At 43.5% G+C, this 12,396-nt stretch overlaps 2 protein-coding genes across 7 annotated transcripts in view; one reads left to right on the plus strand and one right to left on the minus strand.

Annotated features, from left to right (window-relative positions):
* Positions 1 to 6,579, plus strand: part of LIMS2 (LIM zinc finger domain containing 2) — a 49,789-nt gene extending 43,210 nt beyond the window's left edge. The window contains exons 12-13 of the transcript XR_010346378.1: positions 615 to 773; positions 6,440 to 6,579. The gene's annotated coding sequence lies outside the window, so the exon portion shown is untranslated. The remainder of the gene's footprint in view (positions 1 to 614; positions 774 to 6,439) is intronic.
* Positions 1 to 12,396, minus strand: part of MYO7B (myosin VIIB) — a 52,887-nt gene that overhangs the window by 11,604 nt on the left and 28,887 nt on the right. For 5 of the 6 annotated variants that reach the window (XM_064386059.1, XM_064386058.1, XM_064386057.1 and 2 more), the window contains 15 exons: positions 12,103 to 12,270; positions 11,758 to 11,838; positions 11,129 to 11,256; positions 9,595 to 9,721; positions 8,110 to 8,229; positions 7,078 to 7,251; positions 6,461 to 6,688; positions 5,858 to 6,025; positions 5,133 to 5,250; positions 4,914 to 5,040; positions 4,019 to 4,188; positions 3,141 to 3,322; positions 2,245 to 2,372; positions 1,556 to 1,713; positions 937 to 1,090 (listed from right to left, as the gene is read on the minus strand). In XM_064386059.1, coding sequence (XP_064242129.1) covers positions 937 to 1,090; positions 1,556 to 1,713; positions 2,245 to 2,372; positions 3,141 to 3,322; positions 4,019 to 4,188; positions 4,914 to 5,040; positions 5,133 to 5,250; positions 5,858 to 6,025; positions 6,461 to 6,688; positions 7,078 to 7,251; positions 8,110 to 8,229; positions 9,595 to 9,721; positions 11,129 to 11,256; positions 11,758 to 11,838; positions 12,103 to 12,270 — 2,231 coding nt within the window. The remainder of the gene's footprint in view (positions 1 to 936; positions 1,091 to 1,555; positions 1,714 to 2,244; positions 2,373 to 3,140; positions 3,323 to 4,018; positions 4,189 to 4,913; positions 5,041 to 5,132; positions 5,251 to 5,857; positions 6,026 to 6,460; positions 6,689 to 7,077; positions 7,252 to 8,109; positions 8,230 to 9,594; positions 9,722 to 11,128; positions 11,257 to 11,757; positions 11,839 to 12,102; positions 12,271 to 12,396) is intronic. The other variant, XM_064386060.1, reaches the window with a different exon arrangement.

The raw sequence follows: 12,396 nt of genomic DNA on the forward strand, positions 1-12,396 counted from the left end.
CCACCTTTCAAGCATTGTTTTTTCCACATCAGTAATCCTGCTCACATTGCTGGAATACATCAGGCATGGCACTGGCACCATGGTTACAGACTATGCATTAAATAGCCTGTAAAATTCACTGCCTGCAAGGGAGTTTACCATTCAACACTGACACGCATGATGAAAGTTCCACTACGTGCAATACTTGTGGAACAGAAGAAAGAAAATAAATAAACAAACAGAATGCATCCAGAAATTGACAAACAATTTTGTTAATAATTGATATTATTTGATATTATTGATATTAATTGATATTGTTTTAATTGCTTTTTGCAATTCAGTTTCCTGGAAGTAGATCAAATTATCATTTAGTGAGTAGTGGGTAACCCAACACCAGCCTGTTTCAGAGACTTTCATGTGGGCAGGTGCCTCTGTAACCAATCTGTTCTGCAAGGCAGTTTTGTAACCTAATTAATATAACTACTCAAAAGTATTTATTCACTTGTGGTAAAAATCCTATGTGAACTATATTTTTGTGAGAGAGGAATGCTGCTGTTGGAAAATTTAAATGGAAAGTTGCCAGGGCAGTCACGGAAGGGATGCAAGGACTATGCAGTGCCATGTTTCCCTTATAGACTGCTTGGGGAGGAGGAGAGCCTCAGTGACACCTTGCCTGCCTCACACCACAAGGAGAGGAGCACGGAATGCTGATGGGAGCAAAGCAGCAGCTCAGGGGAGATGATTGATGGTGCTCTCTGGCCTCTCCCTGCCAGGGTCCTGAGCACTCCACAAAGGTAAGCACTGCTTGGCAAAAAGGGGAAGGGAAGCTGTTACTCCAACATTTGTTTATCCTTCCCCCTGCCCCCACTGCATCACAAATGCAGCAAGGGTTCCTGATGCCCCTTGCACTTGAGGCCTGGCTCTGCAGGAGCAGGGTGTTTGCACCCAGGTAAATACCTGTTTCTGTTGTCAGTCAGTTGTTTCATAATCTGACAGTAAATCTCATCCCTGAGGACCTCCTCCTGGATAGCTGGCACAAATATCTGGTCAGTGACTTCCACGGAGGAGTGTGCCTGTTTTGAGGGGTAGTCCCCCATGAATTTCATGATGGGTGAACATGCTGTTAAGGAGAAAAGCAGAAATTTTGGAAGGCAGATGGGAAGTTTCATGTGGATCCTAACATTTTAGTGACTTTGTTGATGTCTAAGTGGCTAATACTGGGAGGAAGGTCTGGAGCATGTTCCCTGTCTGTCCCTTACCCCCTTTCCCTTTGCACCAGCTGCTGCTTGGCTGTGATTTGTGCTGTGCTAGCAGCTGCATTCTCTGGGCATATGCAGTAAATCTCTCTCTCTCCTGAAGCCACATTATTATTTTAGTGAGCCATCAGTAGCTGTGGAGTACTGGGAGGAAATTGGAACATTTCCCTATAGACGAGGGAAACAGATTTGATCCACTCCATCTTTATGCGAATGTATTCCTTGTAAGGTGGCTGAGGTATCTCAGTAGAGGTAATTTCATGGACCAGCCTAACTCTTCCTTCCCCTTGAGATGCCAAAAGAGAGGAGGGAAAGGATATCAATGAAGGCCTGACAGGCCAAATCCCGATGATCAGGGTCTGTGCATGCTCTCTTCAGCAATGGCTGTTTCAGAGGCTCCTTGGAATGTGCCCACAGTTGACTGTGCCCACGGGACTTCTGGAGAACAGCTTTGCTGATGGATTCCTTCTCAGGAGTCCTGAATGAAGACAAGTGCAAGCAATACAAAATTACTGGATCAGTATTGCTATGAAGAAAGGAGGTCATTATCATAAAGTCGTATCTCTAGACCTGTTCTTTCACAAGACAGTGATCTCAGATCTCCTTTGATTCTGCAGATCAACAAGAGCAGGGAGATGTAGTCTCCTGTATATCCAGAGGATAGGAGGCTTGCAAAAATAAAAAGAAAGGGTTTTTTAGAAAACTAATTTTCCCTTTACTTTCTGAAGCCTGAGGTGTTGTATATCCTCATATAAGTGCTGAAGAAAGAGTGAGAAGTAAGAATAGAGCCTGCTGGAAGAAGTCAGCCCAGTCAGTCCTCCCCTCTGCATTTCTGCAGAGTTAAGATACAATAGGCCGTGGGCCAGAATCTCTGTATCCAAAGTCACAATTACAGGGAACACAAAGAAGAAACACAATCAGAAGTTGGAGAGGGCATTACATAATAGGCTTTAAGGATTACTGATCAACAAGACCTTTTCTAGGGCATACTCTACACAGAGAGCTTCACCTGAAGTGTTCGTAGGAGAACTCCTCCAGGGTGTAAGGCTTCACCTTGATATCCTCTTCATCAGGTTCCTCCATGAAGGAGTTCTGTGAAGCTGTCCTCCTCTGGTCTGGAGACATCATTAGCAAACTCTGGAATAACACAGCCACACAGAGATGTCAGATGGAGACAGGTCTCTGCATGCACTATCAGGGATTACTCAGCAGGTAGCCCTGTGTGCTGCCTGAGACCTCCTATCTTAAAAGCAGCATCTCCAGAGACTCAAGAATTAGCTGGGAACAGCTGACTCAAAGAGGCAATTTACACAGACATAGCAATAGTGGACATTAAAATGTATGTGATTATCCAAAGCACAACATGTGTTTCACAATGCACTTGCTTCTCTCTAGTGTGTTTTGCCACCAGTTTTTCTGCTTTTTATCTGTTAGCACAGGGTCCAAAATACTGAATCCTCATAACTAAAGACAAAACTTATTAGCAGAAACATTAATGAGAAACCTTGGCTTCCTCAAAGACCATATTCTCTTTAAGTTACCTGATGCACTTAGAGGTTCTCTTGAGGCATTCTGTGATTACCACTCAAGCCCAGAGTAAATGCAGGAAAATACAACTACACACCCATACCCCTTAATTGCTACCAGTTGCAAGCACTGAAATCTCCCATGGTGAATAGAATGGATTTTGGGTGTTTTTAAAGTCACTGCCTTTGTGCAGCTGCAGTCTTCTCCTTAGAGTCTGGGCTAGCTAAGTTCTGTTTTCAGACAGGACAGAATTAAATGCTTTGTTTCAGTGGGAGGTATAGAACTTGTCTGACTTTGGAGGGACAATTATCTTCCAGTTATAAATTCAAGCATATTAACATTTTTATCTTTTCACATGGAATGCTTAGCTTTCCTTACCAGCACTTGACTAGAGGGTTTTGTGAGGGAAGGAATTATGTAGATGTCTTCCAAAAATACATTCCCTGTTTTGCCTGTCCTTTCATTCTGGGCACAGATCCAGCCAGAGTCTGCATCCAGCCTTTTGTCTTCGGTGAAGATTAGCAAGTCTCCCTTCTTGAAGGACAGGATGCCAGGATCTTCTGGAAAACAGAATAAGGGGGTACTGTTCAGGCTTGACAGTCTGAGAAAATGCAAAGGGGTTGCAATGTGAAAGACAAGGAAATTGCATTTTGAAGGCCTGAATTCAGTTAGCAGTAGAAAGTGATTTGTGTAAATATGGCTAATTTTCCAGTAACACTTCAGAGAAATCACTTCTGTTTCCTCTGACACCCTGACTTTGATCCACTGACGGCAATGGCAGAACTCAGTTTGATTCACATGAATGCTGACTTTGTGTCTAGACTGGCAGCAGAGCATGGAAAGGAACTGAGTAGTTGTAAGGAGTTGAAGATAATGTTTACATTTTAAACATGCATGTCTGTTTGAGCTACATCTGTTCTACAGGAAATTCTGGTTTACTGCTTCTGTGAAATTCTTCTGCAAAGTATTTCCAGAGAGCCCAAATCCAACTTCCTACTATAACCAAACTGAGTCCCTGGACACTACATCATCTAAACAAAATACATAAAGAAGGAAAAGGGGAAGGAAAGGTTATTTGTGTGCAAAGCTACTGAATCCCATTGCCTTATGCTGGGCATTGCTGTGCTGATGCATCCCCCCTGGAGCAAAAGGACTCTTGGTGAAGTTCTCCCTCTCCTCTTTGACTACCTTCAAACAAGTGCTGTGGATTCTCTCATGATTTCTTCCACACCCTGTAGAAAAGTTATGAGACTTACCCTGGGATTTTTTCTCCTGCATTGCCACAGCAAATTGTGATCTTTTCTTCAGTCCTTCCAGGAACATCACCACCAGTTCAGCAATGACAACGCTGTTTACAGAGGTCAGGACAAACTCCTCGGCACGGAGCGTGATGAGAGTGCAGCTCTGTCCAAATGATTTCACTGCCCTAGGTATTATTGAACAATTTGTTACCAGAGCATCCGAAGAACTTACAGACCCATCTGTAAACACAGCCAAGGCACCCACATCTCCTTGCAGGTAACTCCCTTACAGTGAATATTGGTAGTTCCTAATTTTACTTCCCATGAGCTGGCAGGTGTGAAGGACTGAAGTGGCTCAGCTTTGCTCTGGACTCCACCATGTTTTGTACACAAGTCCATGTAGACAAAAAACACCCTTCTTTTGGAGTAACTCAACAGCTAATTAAATCTCTGGCAGTCCTCACAGGGGGCCTTTTTGTGTATGTAAGACCTTTTTTTTTCCGAGTGACCTGATGCAAGAATGTGTGCCATGAGCAACCAGTAGTTAACAGCTTTTCTCAGTGATCCTTTTCTGGTCCATGACACCTGAGAAATACGTGAACTCCCAGCATGCACAACAGACAGTGGCTTAACTGTGTCAGTTATTTGGGCCATTCTTGTCTTAATGCCTGCCTGTGCTTCCTTACACCTTTCTGACTGAACAGGATCACTTTACACCAGCTGGAAGGATCCAGTCCTCTCAGTATTTCCTTTACAGGCTGCTCAGTTTTCCCTTTCTGTTTCCCGGACCTAGGCTGAACTACCTTTCCAGGCACAGATCAAATCACCTAAGGAGGTGGCAGAGAAGGTACACCCTTTTGGAGTATGGAAGAGATGCTATCTTCAGATCATGTCTTTCTGGAGCCCTCACCTGTTGGTGTGGATGCCAGTTATCTCTGGGAAGGTCAGCTCAAGGAGCCGCTTTTCTGACTCATCCAAGAAGCAGATGCCTTTCCAATTTATAGCAATAATGAAGTGGTTCTTAGGCAAGCTGGGTCCTGAAAATACAGAAAAAATCCTTATCAATGCTATACAAGTCTTCTCCTATTCATCTTGTATCTGTCCTCTACTCTCAGGCTCCAGGTATTACCTGAAAACTTAGTGACTTCAAAGAATCTGGAAAAAAGCAAAGGCCACTGAAAGCGAGCAAAATCTACAAGTTGCTCCTTCACTGTCTGAGAGGAGAGATGGTCCTGTGTGTATGGGGCCTGCAGGAAAAAGCCACACACAAGGTTTTCTCAGTAAAATCTGGTTTACATGATCTGCAGACAATAAAGAACGAGCCCAATCCCAGAGATCCCAACAATCCTCTGCTGTTACTGGTGTCAAGGGAACTTGGAGAAAGTAAATCGGGAATGGTCTCCAGGGACCCACATGCCCTGGAGACCATTCCTGTCTGTGCCCCCAGGTATCTGGATTCCAAATTTCCCTTAAATCCCCACTGAACTATTCAAAGTCTAATGCACCTTGGATGCCATGGAAATAATTCAGGTAATCCTGAATCCTTATTTCCAGATCAAAACCAATACTTCATGCCATGCCCATCCTGACTAGGTCATCAGATGGAAAACAGAGCCTTAAAAGCTACTCTATTCAGAGATTTAAATGTACTTTTTCATTCTTGCCTCTTGCTCTTCATATGGAATTGTGAGTGGAAAGGTTTTCTGCTCCCCCAGACCTATTGAGCTATTTGGGATCTACAAACTGAGCTGGTTTTCCTTCTTCCCCTACAGACTATTAATAAATAAAAATGGTGAAAGAAGCAGCAGCTGATGTCAAGAGTGGTTACCCAGCAGTGCCTGACAAACCTCTTACCTTAGCATGTGCATAGGTTACAAGGCTCACCCACTTTTCCAGGGGCTTGGACTTCAGCTGTTTTACTGGAATACAGTCATGGAGCACCTTCTGCACAAGTTCATTGTGGATGGTATCTCCAAATTGGATATAACAATATTTTGCACCTATCTCCACCAAATCTTCCTCCTGAAACAATTAATCCATTAAAAGAGGCCTAGAAGGATGTTACAAAGGCTAGATAGCCTCTTTCAACCTTTGGACCATTTAGGAATGGGGTTTCCTCAGTTTTTGTCTGGATAACTCTTAACAGTCACCCAGCATGAGGAGGGATGAACTTCACAAAATCATAACATCAGAGAGATTGTTAGCAAAGATATTTTAAAGTACAACCCAATTTGCCCCTTTGGACATGCCTCCAAGCTCCCACATTGCAGGGAAGGAAAAAGTATTAATTAGAATTGGCAGTGTGGCAGCTGGTACAATCACCTGGACATAGGGATTGTTCATTAAGAAGGGAAGGGTTGTTTACATCCACTACAAACTCAGTTCATATTCCCGCTTTTTAACGTGGGAAGCATTAATATAGTTGTGTCTCTTTAGGAGGATGAATCAGGAGATCACCTTCTCACAGCGGTACTCTCCAAAGCGAACGCCGCGGATGACTTGGTGGTAGATGAGATCAGTGCTGACAGGATCCTCGCGGCAGTTGTGCCAGGGGGTGAAGATCTCCTTGCGGAAGTAGAGGCGCCAGGGCGCGTGGCGCTCGTGCGTGCCCCGCTCCTTCACCAGCTGCTCACACTGGGAGATGGCGTCCAGGACGTGGTCCCGGCCCCCGCCCAGCGACCAGACCTGCCCAAAGGGACACTGCGTTACCTGGGTCTGCCCAAGGGACCACAGACACAAAGCTCCTGCTCCCCTGATTGCAAGAAAAACTCCAGGAAGGTAAGCAGATGAGTATGCAAGTTGTATGTGGTAAGTGGATGTATTTTTACTAGTCAGCTTGTGGCAAAGGAAACGTTACAGGACTGCAGCAAGAATTGCTAAGTGATGAGCCAAGAGAAAGGCAGAATAGGATTATCAGGCTTGAGATCCAGCTGGGATTCAGAACTGATTTAGTTTCAGTGCAGGACTGGGTTGAGGGTGTTCCAGAATTCAGGGGTCTGCATTTGAGACTGGGTGGGCAGCAGCAACTCCAAAGAAAGAGAAGGGAGCTTCCATTCTATTTTTCTACACTTTACCTTATCAAACACAGCAATGTAGAGTGAAAACCCAAAGATATCCTTCAGTTTGGTTTTATCTGCTATGAACTGACATATCTCTTTGGCAGTGGAAGCAGAGTCTGCAGGGACAGTGATGCTTTGGCCATTCATCAGGGTGACATTAAACATAATGGGTTTCTTCTGCTTTGTTGCCTGGAAGTCAGAGTTAAATAAGAGAAAAAAATTATGGACAAACCTTACTTTCTTCTGAAGAATGAAGTAAGCTTTTAGATCTAAGAGCTACACAGCCTGTACAACCTGGTCAACAATCTTTAAGTGAATCACCAACACCCACACAGTTTCTTCAAAGCATGTAAATTACATCCCTGGAGCAGCACTGGACTCAAGTTTCCTCCTCCTCACAGCTCAGTAGAGTGCCAATAACAGTGCCAATTGATAGACTTTTCATGAGCCACATTTGTCCTGATGACTTTTGGGAACAGCCTTACATGCATCAGTGGAGAGATGCACACTGCCCAGGAAGATGTGTGTTAAGCAATAGGGTCCCTGAGATTTAGGGAGGAACTGAACTGAGGTCTTTACTTGAAAGGTGGGGGATGGGGGGCGTGATTTTTAATTACTAGGGTGACATTTAAAGGAAGTGGAGAACAATATAGCATCATCATACTCCCTTCTTCCTTTTATTTTAAAAGCATAAGCTTTGCTCAGTTCTTTCCAAAAGTGATAGTAAGAGCTTTCCTCAGGAGGTTGTTTCTGGCCTGTGGTTCCTAAGTGGATGGAGGTACCTCCCTGCAAATCATCTGCTGCTGCTTACATACTTTTCTGCATTTAGGGTAACTGAATAGCCAGAAAAGGTGTATCCAAGAAACTGCCCAGACCGAGGTGGCTGTCTTCAATCCTCTTGTGCAATTGATTTCCATGATTTGATTTAGGAACGTCTGCTATTACAGGTTAGTGAATGCAGTATAACTACAAAGTAAGTATTATACTTACAAAAACCAGTACAAAAAGTCCCAGATCAATATAATTAAGCCAAAAGAGAGTTGCTACCTGAAGTTCCAGCCAGCTGGGAGGTTCAGTCCGGGCCCCATTGCTGTAGGTGCGTCGCAGACGCTCAGCGCAGTATGGAGCATAGCCCGTGGGCCCGTGGTGGATGAAATTCAACAGGTACTACATGCACAGAGCAGGAGAAGGAGTTAGGATACATTAATCCTCAGAAAACATTAAAAACCTTCTGCAACTGATAAACTAGATTTCAGTAACCCATTAGCTTTCAGTTCACCAGAAAATAGTGAAGATTAGGGTTGGAATTAATGTGTTTAAAAAGGAGGCTTGAGACACTTCAGAACTTTCAGTCCAAAGGGAGAGAAGATTTGTGTCAGTCTATATACCATGTTTAACTACTTGAGTAGTGGAGACTTTATTCTTATGGTTAGGTTAGAGCAAGTGTTAGTGTTTTCAACCCAAGAGCCCTAAGTGTTATGACATGCTGTATGAATGGAAGAGTTGGGAAGAAGGCTAATGGCAGATTAGGTCTAATGATGATTGATACTTTTAGTTCTACCAAGTCCTCTGGCAATTTCAATTGAAGTCCATGATTAAGATGGGACATTTGAAGAGATGAATGGGATAAACTGAGCTTTTGGAGTCTGTATGGCTCTTGGATGACACGGACTTGTATTTACATATCTGTATTTAGTGCAAGCATGCCTCATTCACCTGATTATTTTAATGATTAAAAATATTCCTAGAGGTAGGGTATGGTCATGTCTTTCATGAATTCTGCATGCTTCCAAGTCTTTGGATGAAGACTGGTGTCACAATATGCCTACGGCTTTGACTGGTTTGTTCCAGGTAGTGTCCATTTAGCAGCATGTATGATTACATTGATTATTTGAACTGGGGTTTTAGTAAAGCAAGGCTGAAGTTTCATGCACATCCATGGATCCTGTTTGCCTCTCAGATCTAGGAGGAAGCCTGATGTCAAGTTGGAGCCACAGGTTGAGTTTTTATCCTGTGGTGAAATGGATTTATCATCCATTTTAACTTGGAAATTAATAAATAATGTAAAACTGCAAGTATCTATTGGACTTTTTAGAGCTTAGAGATATAGGGTAAGGACTGATAAAACTTGGGACTGTGATTTTGTAGGGGCCTCCTGAATATATTTAATCACAAGGGTTGTAACAGGAGACATCTTTTGGTTGTGTTTGGCTGAAAAGACAGAACTGGAAAGGTTAAAATATACCAGATCCCTTGCAGATTATAGAATTAAAATGAGAGCTGTGATCAACAATAGAATTCAGACTGTATGATGTGTAATGAAAAAAAAATTAAATGTGAATGCAGCAGTAATATATTTAAATTCCCAGATAAGCATATGAGATGAGAAAGTTTCCGCTGAAACCACAGCACCAGCTGCTCTGGAAGCCAAACATTTTATGTGGCTGTCAGCATCAAAACATCAAAATACACAAGACACCAGCTCAGCTGAGGCGTGTGAGCTGCTGTAGGAGGAAGGGTTAAGCAGTGTACCTTCACAAACGTGTCTGAAGGAGGAAAGCAGCCCAGGCAAAGTGACAGGAGGATCCAGCCACGAGCATAGCTGCTCCTGTTGCTGTTTTCTGTGAGTTGTTTGCAAATCTGGCAATAAATCTCATCTCTGTAACGAAACATGTGAGAGCAACAGATAATTCACTGTCTGAACTGTCTTTGGCTACAGACTGCAAGCTTGGCAGGATTGCAGCATGATGAGGTAGACCTGAGCTAGGTTCAACCACAACAGCCAAGACAGCACCTGTAAAGCAAATCAGGAAAGAGCTTTGTTATGGAAAAGACTCCAGGCATGCTTAGGGCCTTTTGCTACCCCTTCTTACTCAAGTGCAATTCCCATGCTGAATTAACTGCTGAGAGAAGCAGGGGGCTGTGCAGGAAAAACAACTGCTGGGTCATCCAGCTGTGAAATGCCATTGCTGTCCAAAAGTCTAGATGTGTGGCTTGCTCTGAGCTCTCTACAGCATGTAGGATGTAGCTTATGGCTCTTTTCTGTTTGCTTGTAGGTGGATTTGGGGATAAGGATGGGGTACACCCTGCTTAGGTTTATATCTATATTTTATATATTTTAAATATATTTATATACAAACTTGGAGTGTATCTTGTACAGAAATGGAGAAAGGAACACTTCAGAATAAGCTTCTGAAAATGCAAGCTATCTGCAGCAAGGACCTAAGGGAAACAGATGCAAAAATCTGCACACAAATAAAACTGTTATTAAAAAATCATCTTAATTTTTTCTAGACTCTTGGAACACACATTTGTCAAATCTGATGTGAGAGAGCATAAATTGGATGAGTTTTCTGTTCCGTCATAGGATGTTTGATGAAACACAAACCAAGGGTATATGTACTTAGCCTATGATATATGGATTGAATGCAATTTTTACCAGCAGAGAATCTGCTTTAGGGGGTGTCCTGACTGAAACAAAGTGACTGTGGAGAGAGGAATGCAGCCCATGACTGAGGTCAAGGCACAGCCTGTGTCTGTGGGCTTTGTTACAGAAAAGTGCTTAGGATAAAAAAGGAGAGGATTCATGAGGTCAGCTCAGAATCAACGAGCTTCTGCTGTATCCTCACACCATGCTTGGCTCAAGGTCCAGCCTCACACTGCTTGTGGTCAGGGCTTCTCCTTAGTGTCTGATACTCTCAGCAGTCCAGACCTTTGACCATCTCTGATGCAGGGACATTGCTTGAGTGCTCAAAAAGAGGCTATTGGGAAACCTTCCATCCACCTACTATACATTAACTCCATATTTCTTACTCCTCATGAGTGACTCTTCTCCCTCATTCTAGGGCACTGCTCCACCTTCAAGTGTTATTGAGTCACAGCCCTGAGCTCTGCCCCTTTCCATACCTGTGGGGTATTCAGAAAGCTATACATGGAGGCAGCTGGCCTAAACTGCAACAGGAAAATACCAGAAAAGGCAGTAAGGGATTCATTCTCCAGGACTGTGGAAAACGATGCTGGATTTCCTTGATGCAATGGCCCTAGGAAGGGGGTACAAATTTCCTACCTGATGGCAGGACGCAGAATTGCATTGCCAATAATGAAGTGTACTTTTTCCAGGTTGGACATAGGTCTCTGAGAGATCGAGATGTCTTCTTGGAAAGCCTCTTCTCCACTTCGTAGCTGCTCTGTCACCTGAAAGAAACAGCGTAGCACCCCAGAGTGTTCTAGAAATCTTCCCTCTTAGCAGGAAGCTCTCCCGTATATGAGAGACATTCCTTCTCTATCTTATTGGCTAAAACTCTTCCTGCTCAGTGCAGAACCCTTCCCTCTAAAGGTAACTCGTTAAATGTGCTGTTACAGCACTATCTCTGGCTAGGAGAACTTTCTTGTATGTCCTGTACAGCCCTAACACATGGGTCTCAGTATGCTCAGGCCTCTGGGCAAGCTGTTCTGTAATGCCAACAGTTCTCAGTAATAAATTTCTCCATGTGTTCTCTGCCAGAGAACAGATGACATCAGTGCACATGGGGATCATGTCCAAAGAACACTGCACCAGGTATCCCACAAAGGGCTGCCCTGGCTTGGCAGGAAAACAAGTTCTCAGCTGGGATGTTGCTCACATAACATCTATCAGAAGGTGAAGACAGAGTTTCAGGCAAGAAGAAAGGGAAGCAATGTATTTCCACCTCTTACCTTCCCTGTCAGCTTGGATGACCGTTTCAGTTTCAGGGATGAAATCCCTTTAGAAATCTTGTTATCCCTTCTGCCTTCTCTCTGCAATACACATTACCATTATAGGAAATCAGTTTAATGCACAGCAAGAATGATTCATTAAGGACAGAAAGATGCTCAAGTGAAGATGTTTTTATTTTTTCCTCTCCTGCCAGAAAGAGCTGAGTGTCCTGCCGTGACTTTTGCACTTGTGGCATTTCAAGTACAGTAGCATGAAAGATTTCCTTTACTTTTCTCACTCTTGGTAGAACAGCACAGAAACCAAGGAAAGTAAATAAAACCACAAATATAGCCTGCTTGTCTCACCATATTTGGGCTGTCATTCCTCAACTGGATCTGGTTTTTCCTGCCAAGTGTGTCATATATCTGTGTCATCACGGAGCTGCTCTTGGTGGTGGCACTCTTGGCAAACATTGCTGGCTCTGGCAGGTCCCCCATGAACCTCAGGATGATCACCCACACAGCTAGAGAAGCCTATAGTAGCAGAAAGCACAGTCAGACAGTGCTAACAGGACCAATGGCTCCATGCCATTTCTGCCTGTTTAGATTAAGAGCATTTTCTTCCTTTGCCAAGTCCAAATTGTTAAAATTCCCATTTCT

The sequence above is a fragment of the Passer domesticus genome, chromosome 11 (assembly GCF_036417665.1).
Source record: "Passer domesticus isolate bPasDom1 chromosome 11, bPasDom1.hap1, whole genome shotgun sequence".
NCBI lineage: Eukaryota > Metazoa > Chordata > Aves > Passeriformes > Passeridae > Passer > Passer domesticus.